This window comes from Canis lupus, chromosome 7 (assembly GCF_011100685.1).
Source record: "Canis lupus familiaris isolate Mischka breed German Shepherd chromosome 7, alternate assembly UU_Cfam_GSD_1.0, whole genome shotgun sequence".
Classification (NCBI taxonomy): domain Eukaryota; kingdom Metazoa; phylum Chordata; class Mammalia; order Carnivora; family Canidae; genus Canis; species Canis lupus.
The window spans coordinates 35461515-35478325 of NC_049228.1; the positions used below are offsets into that span (position 1 = coordinate 35461515).

General features: G+C 38.0%; 1 protein-coding gene across 5 annotated transcripts in view; it reads left to right on the forward strand.

Moving 5' to 3' along the window:
* CATSPERE (catsper channel auxiliary subunit epsilon) overlaps positions 1-16811 on the forward strand; it is a 199070-nt gene that overhangs the window by 39494 nt on the left and 142765 nt on the right. For 4 of the 5 annotated variants that reach the window (XM_038542747.1, XM_038542744.1, XM_038542743.1 and 1 more), the window contains exon 6: positions 6358-6382. The exons of the other annotated variant lie outside the window; for it this stretch is intronic. In XM_038542747.1, coding sequence (XP_038398675.1) covers positions 6358-6382 — 25 coding nt within the window. The remainder of the gene's footprint in view (positions 1-6357; positions 6383-16811) is intronic. 5 annotated transcript variants of the gene reach the window in all.

The window sequence follows — 16811 nt, forward strand, 5'->3', positions numbered from 1 at the left end:
AATGTGTATTCAAAGCCACTGTTTTCCTTGTTGATGTCTGTCACTATGACTTATCCATTGATTAAAGTGTGATGTTAAGATGTTACTGTCAACTTCTTCCTTTATATCTGTTAATAGTTGCTTTATATTTTAGGTGCTCCTAAATATTTATGGGTGCATAAATATTTAAAGTTTTTTTTTAATATTTACAATTGCTATGTCCTCTTGTTGCATTGTTCCTTCTATCATTATATGGTATCCTTCTTTCTCTCTTGTTAGTCTTTGTTTTAAAGTCTATTTTTGTTTGATATAAGTATTGCCACCTCAGCTTTCCATTCACTTCTATTTTCATAATAAATGTTTTCCCATCCTTTTACTTTCAATCTGCATGTGTCTAGAGGTCTAAAGTGAGTCTGTTGTAGGCAGTATATAGAAACATCTTACTTTTTTTTTTTTACATCTTACTTTTTTATCTATTCAGTCGCCCTGTGTCTTTTAACACAAGTGATTGAAGCACTTACATTTTTTTACATATAAAGTAACTATTGATGGGTGTGTACTTATTGCCTGTTTCCTGGTTGTTTTTGTAGTTCCTTTTGGTTCCTTTCTTTTTCTTTTGCTCAATTCCCTGGTGGTTTGATGGCTTTCTTCAGTGATAAACTTGGATTTCTTTCTCTTTATTTATTGTGCATCTCCTTAAGGTTTTGGATCTGTGGTTGCCACTAGGTTCACCAGAACCAGGCACTTCAGGGCTCTCTCCTATGTGGGTTGTGTGTGGCCTATTGTTGTGGCTGAGCCACATTTGCCTTTAGTCCAGCTGGCCACACTGGGGCCTTTTGCCTTTTGTGGGTGCACCTGGTGGGATTTAGTCCCTGTGCCAATCTGGAGCAACTGTCGGCTTCCAATTTGGCCATGTCAGAAGTCAGAGTAGATGCCTATCCTCACTTGTAGTCTCACCAACCTATAGAGCACTCTCCTGCCTTATCCCAAAAGGCCTCCATTGGTGGGTGGCAATCTGACAGACTAGATGTGCCCCAATTCTGTTTGCTGAGGCTTCACTTGTACCAACTGCAAGGTCCTCTCCCTGCCAGTCCCTTCAGTGGCTTTTGTTGGTGGGTGGAGTTGACAGTGAGACTCTGGGTGCTGCAGTCACATTGAACTACAGGGCTTTATTCCTATGCTGCCCCTGAGGGTTTTTTGTTTGTGAGTGGAGCCACAGTCAGACCAGACTGATCAGTAAGGCACTCAGTTTGCACTGCCAGCTACAAGGTTCAGCTGCTGGGACTGTGGGAACACTGGTGTGTGTGTGTGTGTGTGTGTGTGTGTGTGTGTGTGTGTCTGTGTGTCTGTGTGTCTGTGTGTCTGTGTGTCTGTCTATTTTCCCCTCTCCCCAGGGCTGGAGTCACTTTGGAGAGCCATTGGTCCCTGCCAAGACTGCTTTTGCAAGGTGTGTTGGGGCAGGAGCCACTTTGAAGGGACACCTGCCAAGTCGGATAGGCTGGATGGGGTGGACATTCAGGAGAGTGTGGAGGCAGAACATGGAGTGTTAGCAAGATATATGGATTGTCTTCATGCTGGTTCCCACAAGTTTCAGCTGTCTAGGCTGGTGGGGGGTGGAGGTGGGGCTCAGAGAAATGATGACTGCCAGCTCTTTTTTTCTTGGAGAAGTCTCCTAAAGATCCTCCCTGCCCTTCCAGTGTACATTCTGAGATTAGTAAATAAATCTATACCTCAGTAAATATCTGCTGTATACCTCAGGCACTTTCCAAACTACTGCTTCAATACTGTATTGTGGCTGGGTTATTTATTATGCTGGCCCTTTAAGAGTGGGGATTCAGTTTCCCATTGCCCTATGGCCCTCCTGGAGCTGAGCCCACTGATTTTTATAGTATTCAAGGTTAATTGCTGATTGTAAAAACTCATGAAATTGAGCCCCATTGGGTTTTAGAGCCAAATGTCCTGGGTACTCATCTTCCCAGTTTGGGTTGCCCATACCTGGGGTGCCTGGTGTGGAGTCTGATGCTCTTGCTTCTCCATGCTTATAGTGTCCCTCCTGTTTCTGATTAATCTTGCCAAAGTGTTTGGTTCCCAACTATGTTTCTGCCCTTCCTACCTTTTTTGATGTGGTTTCCTCTCTGTGATTAATTGTGGAAAGTCTGTTCTGTCAGTTTTGGGTCATCTTCTGTGTTAGTTGCACTCGTGTGACTGTTCTCTCTATGTGGGATGCAGTGAACTTAGGATCCTCTAATTCTGCCATTATCTCAGAACTCTCTATCTCTTTATGTTGTGTATCAATTCCCAAATTATTGTATAACTATTTTTAATAATTTTGTCCTTTCACTTTTATATTAAAGTGAAGTGGCTAACATACCACCTTGTTATGATATTAACTTAATTCAGAATCTCATTATATATTTACCTTTACTCTAGTTTGTTATATATTTTCATGTTTTCCTTTACTATAGACCTTTTATATCAGCTTGAAGAACTCCTTTCAGCATTTCTTATGAGGCAAGTCTAGTGGTGATAAATCCCCTCAACTTTAATTTGTTTGGGAAAGTCCTTATCTTGCCTTCACTTCTAAAGGACAGATTTACTGGTAAAGTGTTCTTGCTTGGCAGTTTTTTCTTTTAGCGCTTTAAATACATCATCTCATGCTCTTCTGACCTGTAATGTTTCTGCTGAGAAATCCACTCTTCACCTAAAGGAGATTCCTTTATATGAGAGGAATTTTTTTCTCCTGCTGTTTTAAAAATTCTCTTTTTGTCTTTGGTTTTAGACAATTTTATTATAATGTTGTGGAGGAGATCATTTTAGATTGAAATGTTGGGGGAACAACTTTATGAACTTGAATTATTTTTTTAAAGATTTTATTTATTTATTCATGAGTGACACACAGACAGAGGCAGAGTCATAGACAGAGAGAGAGAAGCAGGCTTCTTGTAGGGAGTCTGTTGTGGGACTTGATCCTGAGACTCCAGGATCACAGCCTGAGCTAAAGGCAGACACTCAATCACTGAGCCACACAGGCATCCCTATGACTTGAATATCTAATCTTTCCCTAGGTTTGGGAAGTTCTCAGCCATGTTATCTTTAAGTTTCTCCTTCTCTTCTCTTTATGGGATCCTAGTGATACATAGACTGTTTCTCTTAATGGTATCCCGTAAGCCTCACAAGTTTTGGTCTTTCCTTTTTATTTATTTATTTAATTTTCTGAACTGAGTATTTGCAAATATTCTGCCTTTGAGTTTGCTGATTTTTTCTTCTGTTTGCTCTTGGAGCTCTCTTGTAAATTCTTCAGTGTAGTCATTATATTCCTTAGCTTGAAAATTTCTGGATTGTTGTTTTCTTTTTACGTATTCTATCTTTAAATTTCTAATTTTGTTCTTCTATTTTTCTGATTTCATTAAATTGTTGATCTTTTTTCTCTTGTAGCTCTTTGGTCATTTTTAGAACCATATTTTGGATTCCTTTTTAGGATATTTATCTCCATTTGGGGGGACCCATTACAGGAATTTACTGTGTTCCTTTGGTAATATAAGGATTCCCTGATTCTTCATGTTCCCTTTGGCCTCAAGTAAGTATCTACATATTTAAAGAAGCAGTCGCCTCTTCCAAACTTTGGGAGATAGACTTTTCTAAGAAAAGTCACCTGTGGGTAGAGTATACTATGACCCCAGGTTTTGTGATGTAGGGCAACTCAGGAGCATGTGGAATCTTTGGGTTCAGGGAGGCATGATGTCTCATTAGCTCAGGTCACTGGGGTCCATAACATCAACAACTGTGTGGTATTTGGCAAGCACTGTGTGTCCACAGTGACTACAAGGGCTGTTAGGGTTCTCAGCAGCTCCTCCAGGTCCAGTGACTAGAGACCAGAGCAGGAAGTGATAGTGGCCCAAGACAGTGATGTGCACATACTCAGCTGTGGGGGCCTGCCATAGTTTTCTGTGAACTGTTTCAGACACACACATAATGTTGAGGGCAAGGGCCTGGTTGAATAGGCGAACTGGCAGTTGTAGGAACCCTGACTATTTATGTGCTCTCTTGTGGCTGTGGTGTCTCACTACAGATGTAGGCACAGCAGTGGAGGCAAGTGATAGTAGACAGTGCCAGATCTAGGCTCATAAATAGCTTTGAGAGCCTTGGCCATTGGGATCTATTCCCATAGCTGTAGGGTCTTGTCACAGACATGCCCATGGTAGCAGAACAAATAATGGGAATTGGGATAGGGAGCTTATAGGTACACATTTGGAGAAGCTAGCTCCAAGTACCCACAAGGGAGTGGAGGTCAGCTGTGGGGTTCTAGGCTGCATCTTACACTTGCACAGCTTAGAGGCATGGGGCTAGCTGCCTGTGTGGATCCCATTCCTGGCAGTGGTGAGGGTAGGGGAGTGAGAAGGGATGCAGACAGCTGGCATATGCAAGTGCAAAAATTTGTGGGGTAAAAACCAGTGAAGTCTGCAGAGGTCCTTGGTGGCTGTACTGATCACTGGTTTCTTCTGTGGTGGAAGTTTCCAGGTCCTCTGCAGAGAGCAGGTCACTGGAAACACTGGTTGCTCCCATTGTGTGGCTGACGCTGGTGGCCCATTCCCTTCTTCCATGTTTCTAGTCATCTCTATACATCTCACCTCTGCCAGTCCTTGGGTGGGATGAAACCAAACAGGTCCTTCATGCAATACCCAGAAAGGCTGAGGAAGCTGGTCACTCTCTCTGCTCTCCTTTACCTGGGGAGGGGAACTCTAGCTGGTGAGTTCCCTCTTGGCCCTGAGCAGTGCCAGCTCAGTGGATAGGGTGATAAGGTCAAAATGAAGCATTCTTTCTTCCTTTTTTGTGCAGTTGTTCTCAGGTTTTTGTTCCACTATGTTAAAGTTTCTTAAGTGGACTCTCGAGTGTTTCCAGAACTGTTTCTGTTTGTAGATAGCTGTCTAATTGTTGATCTTTGTGGGGGCATGAAGGCTGGCTTCTACGGCACCATCTTGGTGACATCAGCCTTTTTTATTTCTGTAATTATCCTTTCTCAGTTTTTTCTTTGCCTTTTTATGATCTATCCTTAACTTTAATGTCAGCTCCATTCAAGTTTCTTTCCTTGGCCCTCTTCTCACTCTACACTTCAGTCTGTATACCACATCAAGAAAGCTATGCAAACTGATAAAAGATCCAGCAGACTGTTGCTAATTTTCCATGGGAATCAGATTGTTACTTTAACATCAACCAAGTCAATTTCTCTACCAGGTTACTTTTTATAAGCTTTTGAGTAATTAAAACTAAATAAAGTCTTTCACGTATTATCAGTACATTTCTCCTTTTACCTTTAAATTTTCCTTCCCAGATAGACAGGTAACTCAGTGACCCACTTCTGTTCTTATTTCCTGCACCTCTGACAAGTAGCATAACCCAGGGCAGATATACCAGCCCTGGAGCGATGGATCTTTTTGATCAACCTAGTCCTTTGTGAACTCTTAACATATTTGCCTATCAAGATTTACAGTACTTATATTATTTCTAAAATCAGACTGATCATATGAAATATTATTTTCATTATATGGTCTCAGAAACTCACTGCACACATATTTACTGATTCCCAAAATATCTTCATTTGTTTTATACATAACAGTGTACTGGGCATTGTGCAGCAATCAGCAAATAAGAGAATAGTTCTGAGGCACTGAATTTTAGAGATTATATGATAAGGAAAATATAGATATCTTTAAATGAAAAAAATCACTTTCCAAAAAACACGCAACCTAACATATAAATGAATGTTGTCCCTTTCAGAAAGTTTACATTGAAAGGCTGATTAATAAAGGATTTGCAGTGCTAATTGATGAACCCGTTTTTGACATAAATTACAGCAGGTAAACACTACAGGTTTTCTTAGGCAAAATGATCATGTCACATTTTAAAGATTACTCATACAACTTTGCCTATGTAAAATTGTAGTATTGTTAAGGCAGCATGCAGATTCAAGATTCTCAGTCTTTTTTTTTTTAAAAGATATTATTTATTTATTCAAGAGAGACACAGAAAGAGAGGCAGAGACACAGACAGAGGGAGGAGAAGCAGGCTCCATGCAAGAAGCCTGATGTGGGACTCAATCCTGGGAATCCGGGATCAGGCCCTGTGCAAAGGTAGGCGCTCAACTGCTGAGCCACCCAGGCGTCCCAAGACTCTCAGTCTTTTGACACATAATGGCATGTGAGAATCAATAGTTATGTTTAATCATAGACATATGTAGCTTTTTTAAACATTTGGTATTTGTTTATGTATCTGTAATAGAATATATTGAAGGACTTAGAAACATGTATATTGAAAGTGGAATATTCAAACTAATATTTAGTGCGCTGTTTACTAAAATATGGTTCCTCTTTTTCCCAACAGAAATTTATTTCACAATTTAACCCAGGTAAAACATTTTTTAAAATTTTATATATCCTTCATGTATCACTACTATATTATTTCCTTCTAATCTGTCATGTTTTCTAGAAGGAGAATTTTCCAAACTAATTTTTCAGCAAAATTTGCTTAGAGTACAATGATACTTCAGATATATTCGAGAGCTCCACAGACCTTTTCCGGAAGTTCATGAGGTCTACCATTTCCCAACTATATATCTATGTGAGGATAGATTTTCTCCACCAAAACAACGTGCTTCCTTCCACCAAAACAACATATACCGATAGCTTGAATATAGGAGGACAGATGATAATTCAGTTGTTTTATATTAAGACAGATATTAAAGACATTTTGTAATGTAAAAATGTAAAACAACCATTTTTCTCATTTTTTTTGTCTTGGAAAACAATTATTTTTAAATTTTTTCATAAAAATATATATCATGTTAACATTTATGGGTTTACTATAGTTTTCAAAATAAATTAATAAATATCTTCAAATTTCTCAGTTTTAATTTGTCTCATGGTAAATATTGCTAGATCTAACCCACCTAAAGCAAAAGCTCTGTGAGCTTCTCAATAATTTTTAAGGCAATGAAGGGATCTTGAGAGAAAAGGGTTATAACGTCTGGTCCAGAGAATCTTTAATTATAGGAGATGAACTGAGGATTGCTGGAGGGGAAGTGGGGGGATGGGGTAATTGGGTGATAGGCATCAGGGAGGGCATGTGATGTGATGAGCACTGGGTGTTATCTGCAACTGATGAATTATTGAACTCACCATCTAAAACTAATTATGTACTATATGTTGGCTAATTGAACTTAAAACAAAAACAAAAACATCTGGTCCAAGGATGGAAGATGACCATGGAGTAGGAGGATCCTAGGCTTGTCTCTTTCCATGAATACAACTGGATACTATCAAATTATCCTAAATACACCAGAAATTGACCTGAAGACTGTTATAATAAACTCCACAACTATAGGTAGAGGAGAAGCCACATTGAAGAAGATAGGAGGTGCAGAGATGCAATTTGGGAGAGAATAGATCAGGGAGGGAGCCATGGTTCCAGAGAAGGGTGAGAAATAGACTAACACACAGGGGAGCACACAGGAAAAATGAATCCCCATACCATTTGGCTCAGAAAGTGAAAGGGGCTGAATTTTATGAGTTCTTGCTACCAGTGGGACTTAAAGTCTAGAATTTTAAAGGTTGGTGGGCTTGACTGGGATAGAGCCCAGAGGGTACTGCACTGCTCTTGGGGAGAAATCAAGCAAACAACTAGCAGACATACAGCATGGAAACAGTGATTAGGAAGATTGCCTACAGCACACAGTGGAAAGATTATTCCTTCATTTGTGAGTGAGTCCTAGAGAGGCCGCATTCATGGAGAGATACCTCTGGGAATAAAGGAATTGGCCAGAACCATTTCCCTCCTCTGACCCTCAGCATAAGCACAGGGCTACCTGTGGGAAATCAGTGCAGTGCCAATATTTGCTAACTAACTTATGTATACCAAACTTCACCCACACACACACACACACACACACACACTCACTCCAGTGGAACCATCCATCTGAAACTGATGTATGCAACTGATGAATTATTGAACTCTACATCTGAAACTAATGAAGTACTATATGTTGGCTAATTGAATTTAATTAAAAACAAGAACAAAAACATCTTGCTCAGTCCCAGTGCAGCAGGCCACCTCCCCCAGAAGACCAGCCCAAACCCCTGCTCTCACCATGCATTCCACTGTGGGAGTTTTGCAGGGCCTCTGTTCTGCCAGCAGTGGTAACAGGTCTCATTTCATAAACAGACCAAAGCACACCTAGTTAAAACACACCACATTAAGGTCAGGGACCAAACACTGCCTACCACAGGCAAAGAAAGACTCTGCAGATAATTGGCTTGAAAGATAAAGCAGTCAGGATGAAACAGCAGAGAATCTGCAGCATACATTGAAGACATTCCCAGAAGTGCCAAGCCCTGGGGAATAGGAGACATTACATAGCAGGGCACTTCAGGACCTCTTCTTTGTAAGGCCATTTCCCTTAGAACAAGAGACATAGCTAATGTTTCTAACACAGAGAAACAGGCACAGAGATGTAAACAAAATGAGAAGACAGAGAAATTTATCCCAAATGAAAGAACAGGACAAGGCCACAGCCAGAGATCTAAGTGAAACATATAAGTAACATGCCTTGGTAGAGAATTTAAAGCATTGATCATAAGGATACTCACTGGACCTGAGAAGAGTAGAAGACAAGAGTGAGACCCTTAACACAGGGATAAGGAATAACATAGCAGAGATAAAGGACACAATAAAGAAAATGAGAAACATGCCTCATGGAATGATTAGAGGTTAGAAGAAGGAGAGGAATGAATTGACAACCCAGAAGACAGAATGATGGAAAGTAATCAAGCTGAACATAAGAGATAAAAAAGAATTATGCAAAACAAGAATAGAATTAGGGAACTCAGAGACTCCATAAAGCATGATAACATTTGTATTATAGGAGTCCCAGGAGAAGAAGGGAGAGAAAAGTGGTCAGAAAATTTATTTGAAGAAATAAGAGCTGAAAACTTCCCTAATCTGGGGAAGGAAATAGATATCCAGGTCCAAGAGACACAGAGAACCCATATCAAACAAAAGCAGACACACACCAAGACATATTGTAATTAAGTTGGTGAAATATAGTGGTAAAGAAAAAAAATTTGAAGCAGCAAGACAAAATAAGTCAGTAATTTACCAGGGAAAACCCATAAGGCTAGGAGAAGATTTTTCAGCAGAAGTATTCCAAGCCAGAAGGGAGTAGTATGATATACTCAAAGTGCTGAATGGGAAAAATCTGCACCTGAGAATACTCTATCCAGCAAGGCTATCATTCAGAAAAGGTGGAGAGACAAAGAGTTTCCCAAACAAAACCTAAAGGAGTTCATGACCACTAAACCAGCCCTGCAAGAAATATTGAAGGGAACACTTTGAGTAGAAAGGAAAGACCAAAGTGAGAGTGTAAAGGTAGGAAATACAAAAGCAATAAAAATAAATATTTCTGTAGAAAACCAGTCAAGGAATTCACAAAATTAAAATATGTGAAATATAACAACATATATCTAAAATGTGGGAAGGAGGAGAGTAAAGAATGGGTTAAAAAAAATGGGTTCAAATTTTCATGACCATGAACTTAATATAGACTGTAATATGAAGAAAAGGTTATATACAAACCTACTGGTAACCTCAAATAAAAAACCACTAATAAATATACAAAGAATAAAGAGAAAGAAATCCAAACATATCACTAAAGAAAATCAGCAAACCATGAAAAAGAAAAGGAAAGGATCAGAGAAAATCTTCAGAAACAATCACAAAGTAGATAATAAAATGACAATAAGCAAATATCTATCAATAATTATTTTGAATGTAAATGGACTAAATGCTTCAATGTAAAGACATAGGGTGACAGAATATGTAAAAAACCAAACGCCTATCTACATGCTGCCTACAAAAGACTCACTTCAGACCTAAATATAACTAGTGATACTTATATTGGACAAAATAGACTTTAAAACAAAGAGTGTAACAAGAGACAAAGAAGGATACTGCATAATAATAAAGAGGACAATCCAAGGAGATAATATTAACAATTGTAAATATGTATACACCCAACACAGGAGCACCCAAATACATAAAACCATTAATAAAAAACATAAAGGAACAAATTGATAATACACTAGTAGTAGGAAACTTTAACACCCCACTTCTATCAATGGATAGATAGTGTAAATAGAAAATCAACAAGGTAACAATAGCTTTGAATGGTACATTGAGCCAGATTGACTTAACAGATAAAATGAGTACATTCTATCCTAAAATAGCAGAATACACATTCTTTTCGAGTGTACATGGAACATTCTCCAGAATAGATAACATATTAGCCCACAAACAAACCTCAACAAATTCAAGAAGATTGAAACCATACCATGCATCTTTTCTGACCACAGCACTGAAACTAGAAGTCACACAGAAGGAAAAATCTGGAACAAGGTTAAATAACATGCTACTAAACATGCTGCCAAACAAGGAATGGATCAACCAGGAAATCAAAGTTGCCTTTGGCTCAGGTCATGATCCCAAGATCTTAGGATCAAGCCTCAAGTCAGGCTCCCTGCTCAGTGGGGAGCCTGCTTCTCCCTCTCCCTCTGCTGCTCCCCATTTGTGCTCTCTTGCACTCTCTCTCTCTGTCAAATAAAATCTTTAAAAAAATACATGGAATAAAATCTTTAAAAAAATACATGGAAATGAAAATGAAAACACAATGGCCCAAAGCCTCTGAGATATAGCAAAAGTGGTTTTAAGAGGGAAGATTATAGCAATACAGTCCTACCTAATGAAACAAGTTAAATCTCAAATAAACTAACTTTGTATCTAAAGGAATTAGAAAAAGAACAAACAAAACCTAAAGCCAAGGGAAAGAAGGAAATAATAAAGATTAGAGCACATAGAACTAAAAAAGAAATAGAATATATGAATGAAACCAAGAACTGGTTCTTTGAAAAAAAATTAATAAAACTGATAAACCTCTAGCCAGACTTACCAAGAAAAAAAGAGAAAGGACTCAAATAAATAACATCACAAACGAGAAAGGAAATAACACCCAATACCACAGAAATCAAACAATTATAACAGAATTTTCTGAAAAACTGTATGCCAACAGACTGGACAACCTAGGAAAAAAATGGATAAATTCCTATAAACATAGAAACTACAAAAACTGTAGCAGGAAGAAATAGAAGATTTGAACAGAGCAATAACTAGGAAAGAAATTGAATCAGTAACCAAAAAACTCCCCAAACACAAAAGTCCAGTACCAGATGGCTTCACAAATGAATTCTAATTTACAAACATTTAAAGAAGAGTTAATGCCCACTCTTCTCACACTATTCCAAAAAATAGAAAAGAAGGGAAAACTTCCAAATTTATTGTATGAGACCAGCATTACCCTGATACCAAAACCAGATAAAGACACCACCAAGAAGAAGAAGAAGAAGAAGAAGAAACTCCATGAAAAAATCTACAACAAAGTGCTAGCAAAACAAACCCAACATTACATTAAAAAAATCTTTACCACAATCCAGTGGGATTTATTCCTGGGTTACAGGTGTGGCTCAATATGTCCAAATGAATCAATGTGATACATCACATCAACAAGAGAAAGGATAAAAACAAAGTGATCATTTCAATAGATGCAGAAAAAGCATTTCACAAAGTACAACATCCATTCATGATAAAAACCCTCAACAAAGTAGATTTAGAAGGAATGTATCTCAACACAACAAAGGCCATTTATGAAAAACCCACAGCTAATATAATACTTAATGGAGAAATAATGAGAGCTTTTCCCCCTTGTGGAGGTGGTTCCCCCTGTGGTGGGGACAGGAAAAGACAAGGATGTCCTTTCTCACCACTTTTCTACAACATAGTATTAGAAATCCTAGCTACAGGGATCCCTGGGTGGCACAGCGGTTTGGCGCCTGCCTTTGGCCCAAAATCCTAGCTACAGCAATCAGACAACAAAAAGAAATAAAAGGCATCTAAATCAGTAAAGAAGTAAAACTTGCATTATTTGTAAATGACATGGTACTATATATAGAAAACCTAAAGGACTCCATCAAAAGACTGCTAGAAATGATAAATGAATTCAGTAAAGTCACAGGATACAAAATCAATGTATAGATATCTGTTGCATTTTAATACAATAATAAAGAAGCAGTAGAAAGAAATTTTTTAAAAATCCCATTTACAGTTGCACCAAAAGTAATAGATAACTTGGAATAAATCTAACCTAAGAGGTGAAAGACCTGTACTCTAAAAACTATAAAACACTGATGAAAGAAATTGAAGATGACACACAAAAAAAGGAAAGATAGGGATCCCTGGGTGGCACAGCGGTTTGGCGCCTGCCTTTGGCCCAGGGCGCGATCCTGGAGACCTGGGATCGAATCCCACATCGGGCTCCCGGTGCATGGAGCCTGCTTCTCCCTCTGCCTGTGTCTCTGCCTCTCTCTCTCTCTGTGACTATCATAAATAAATAAAAATTAAAAAAAAAAGGAAAGATAATCCATACTAATGGATTGGAAGAACAAATATTGTTAAAATGTCTATACTACCCAAAGCAATCTGCAGATTTAATGCAGTACCTATCAAAATACCAACAGCATTTTTCACAGCACTAGAATAAAGAATCCTAAAATTTGCGTGGAACCACAAAAGGCTCTGAATACCCAAGGCAATTGAAAAAGAAAAGCAGGGATGCCTGGGTGGCTCAGCAATTGAGCTTCTGTCTTGGGCTAACGGTGTGATTCCAGGATCCAAGATCGAGTCCCACATTGGGATCCTTGTAGGGAGCCTGCTTCTCCTTCTGCCTATGTCTCTGCCTCTCTCTCTGAGTCTCTCATAAATAAATAAATACATAAATACATAAATAAAATCTTAAAAAGGAAAAAAGCTTGTAGCATCATAATTCAGGACTTCACGTTATATTACAAAGCTGTAGTAATCAGAACAATATGGTATTGACACAGAAATAGACACATAGATCAATTGAATAGAATAGAAAGCCCAGAAGTAAACTCACATTTATATGTTTAATTAATATTCAACAAAACAAGAAAAAAAATCCAATGAGAAAAAGACAGTCTCTTCAACAAATGGTTCTGGGGAAACTGGTCAGCGACATGCAAAAGAATGCAACTGGACCACTTTCTTGCACCATACACCAAAATAAACTTAAAATGGATTAAAGACTTAAATGTGAGATCTGAAACCATCAAAATCCTAGAAGAGAACACAGGCGGTAACTTCCTTGACATCGGCTGTAGCAACTTTTCTAGACATATTTCTTGACACAACAGAAACAAACTAAAAATAAACTATTGGGACTACATCAAAATAAAAAGCTTCTGCATAGCAAAGTAAACAACAAAACTAAAAAGTAACATACAGAATGGGAGAAGATATCTGCGAATGATATATCTGATAAACGGTTAGTATCCAAAGTATATAAAGAACTTCTAAAACTCAACACCAGAGAAACAGATAATCCTATTAAAAATGGGCAGAAGTTATGAACAGGCATTTTTCCAAAGACATACAGATGGCCAACAGATACATGAAGAGATGTTCATCAGTTACCATCACAGAAATGGAAATCAAAACTACAATGGGATATCATTGTATATCTGTAAGAGTGGATGAAAACCACACATAAACTACAGATGTTGGTGTGGATGTGGAGAAAAAGGAACACTCAAGCACTATTGGTGGGAATGCAAACTGGTGCAGCCACTGTGGAAAATAGTATAAAGTTTCCTCAAAAAGTTAAAAATAGAATTCTCCTATGTCCTAGCAATCACATTGCTGAGTATTTACCCAAAGAATACAAATATTAATTCAAAGAGATATATGCACCCTTATGTTTATAGCAGCATTTTTTACAATAGCCAAGATATGGAAGTAGCCCAAGTGTCCATCAATTGATGAGTGGATAAAGAAGAGGAGATAGATAGATAGATAGATAGATAGATAGATAGATAGATAGATATAGATATAGATATAGATATAGATATAGATATAGATAATTTAGCCATAAAAGAAGAATGAAATCTTGCCATTTGCAATGACATTTCTGGAACTAGAGAGTATAATGCTAAACAGAAAAAGTCAGAGAAAGACAAATATGATTTTGCACATGTGGAATTTAAGAAACAAATGAGCAAAGGGGAAAAAAGAGAGCAAGGGAAGAAGTTAAGAAATAGACTCTTAATTACAGAGAATAAACTGATGGTTACCAAACAGGAAGTGGGTGGGGAAATGGGTTAATTAGGGGGGATTAAGGAACACACTTGTGATAAACACTGGGGATGTGTGGAACTGTTGAATCACTATATTGAATACCTGAAACTAATATTACATTGTATGTTAACTAACTGGAATTTAAATTAAAAACTTAAAAATAATAATAAAATGAAAACTTAAAAAGCCAAAAAAAAGTTTTTAACATCTGGATTAAAGGATGATTACAAGTATGGTAGATACATTGAAAACTTAAAACATTGAAATAAGGTGATAATATTTGGAAATTAAAGCCCTATAGATAGTTTAGTTTTTTCAAAGGAATGCTTTAGGGCAGCCCGGGTGGCTCAGTGGTTTAGCGCCTGCCTTCGGCCCAGGGCGTGATCCTGGAGACCCGGGATCGAGTCCCACTTTGGGCTCCCTGCATGGAGCCTGCTTCTCCCTCTGCCTGTGCCTCTGCCTTTCTCTCTGTGTCTCTCATGAATAAATAAAATCCTTAAAAAAAAAAAAAAACAAAGGAATGCTTTACTATAAAGGTAGTAAATTAATAATAATAGGTGTTATAATTAATAAACCTCCTAGTATACTGAAGCCTCCATAAAATCCCAAGAGGAAAGAGTTCAGATAGCTTCCACAGTTGATGAACCATGGCAATTTGGGGAAAGTGAGCACCAAGAGAGGGCATGGAAGCTCCTCATGCTTTCCCCATACCTTGCCTTCTGCATCATTTCCATCTGGCTGTTCCTGAGTTACATATTTATATAATAAGCCAGTAATCTATGAATTTCTCTTCAAATTCTGGATCATCCCATGACTCCTACACCCAGGGAAATGTTGAAGAGGACTCGACCAAGAGCCTGAATGAGAAGCTAAGGACAAGGCTTTTGCTCATTTCCCGATTGTTCCTGCTCAGCCTGAACTGGAAAGTAATTCACAAGGGAGAAGTGAAAACAGCACCTTTTCTCTGGCTTTCTGTTTTTTTATTTCCTTGCACTCCAGTATGTGGTTACTGAGAGTGATGAACTGGAGGCTGGCAAAACTATTGTCTGAGTTATAGCCTTGGAGCCATTCAGCTGAAGCATCAAGGTTTGAAGTGTAGGCCCTGCTATGGAAGCATGATAGAGGATATTGGTTCCCCCAGCTCTTGCTGTTGTTCCCATCCCAGGGAGTTGCTGTCCGCTCCCCTCTGCCCAGCTCCCCAGCAAGTGCCTCAGCAAAAAAGTCTGTGGGCCAACAAAGACCCACAACATGCACAAATGTACATAATTTTTAAAGTAACATAATTTAGATAGTACTTTTTCCTAGCATGTGAAAGATAAACAAACAACCTCCTATAGTAGATCAAAATAGTTGAATGAGCCCATGTGTCCATGTGTACCCTTATCCTAAATCAAATAGATGTTATAGAATTTATTAAAGGTATAACTATAACAATGAAAAAAAGCAAGAGAGTGTTTATCAATGGATAATCTTAACATAGAAAATAGAGGAAAAATTCTAGAAGTTGAATACATATTACAGACCTAAATAATATAGAATAACTTCCACGTCACTTGAAATATAGAAATACTTTTAGAAATGTGTGGAGAATGCTAGCATACACTTTTATATTAACAAAGGTACATGTGTGTCAGAAATAAAGAATTTAAGGCCAGAGTTATAATGTTGAATTTGGAACTAGGAGTATTAGAATATAAGCCCTACTAAATGGGGATGATGTTTTGTTGTATGCATGGGATAGAAAATGAAGACCAACAACCTATGAGAGAAGGAGGAGTTGAGGGATGCCTGGGTGACTCATTATTTGAGCATCTGTATTCCAGCTTGGGCGTGATCCCAGAGTCTGGGGAGAGAGTCCCACATGGGGCTTCCTGTGAGGAGTTTGCTTCTCCCTCTGCCTGTGTCTCTGCCTCTCTCTGTGTATCTCATGAATAAATAAATAAAATCTTAAAAGAAAAAGGAGGCATTGAAACTAATCCCCTAATATGATACTAGGATTTATAAAATGTCTGTAAAGTGGGAAATAGTAAAGTTTCATCACTGGCTTACAGTAATTCCAAAGAAATGATACATCCTTTGGGGCTATAAATGGACAAGGAGTAAGCTACATGAAGTGTCAGGTAGATGTCCAAGTTTAGTAGCCCAAGAGGTTGAAGAACCTAATGCCAAGTAATAAACACAAAAATGCAAGCAATGAATCACATAGGGCCCTGTCAGAGGTGACTGCAAAATCCATTTCCAAGAGTATAGAATAGTATAGAAGATAACCAGGAGTATAGAAGATTTTCATAGAAAAGAAACCCTCAAAGTAAAAAATAACCTCAAAGTAAAAGGTATAAACCACAAAAGCCACTCTGGAATAGACACATACAATGAGGAAAGTTCATACTATTGAAAGCTAAAAATGAGAACCATCTGAAAGGCTATTTAATCCATGTTTAAAGTATTCAAAGAAATAAAAGAAGGAATTGAAGTAAAAAACAATTACACAACATTCAGAAATTGAAAAACCTCTCACTAAAATTTCTTGAAAAAATAGGCATCTGAAAATAAAAATTCAATAACAGTTTCAGCTATATGCT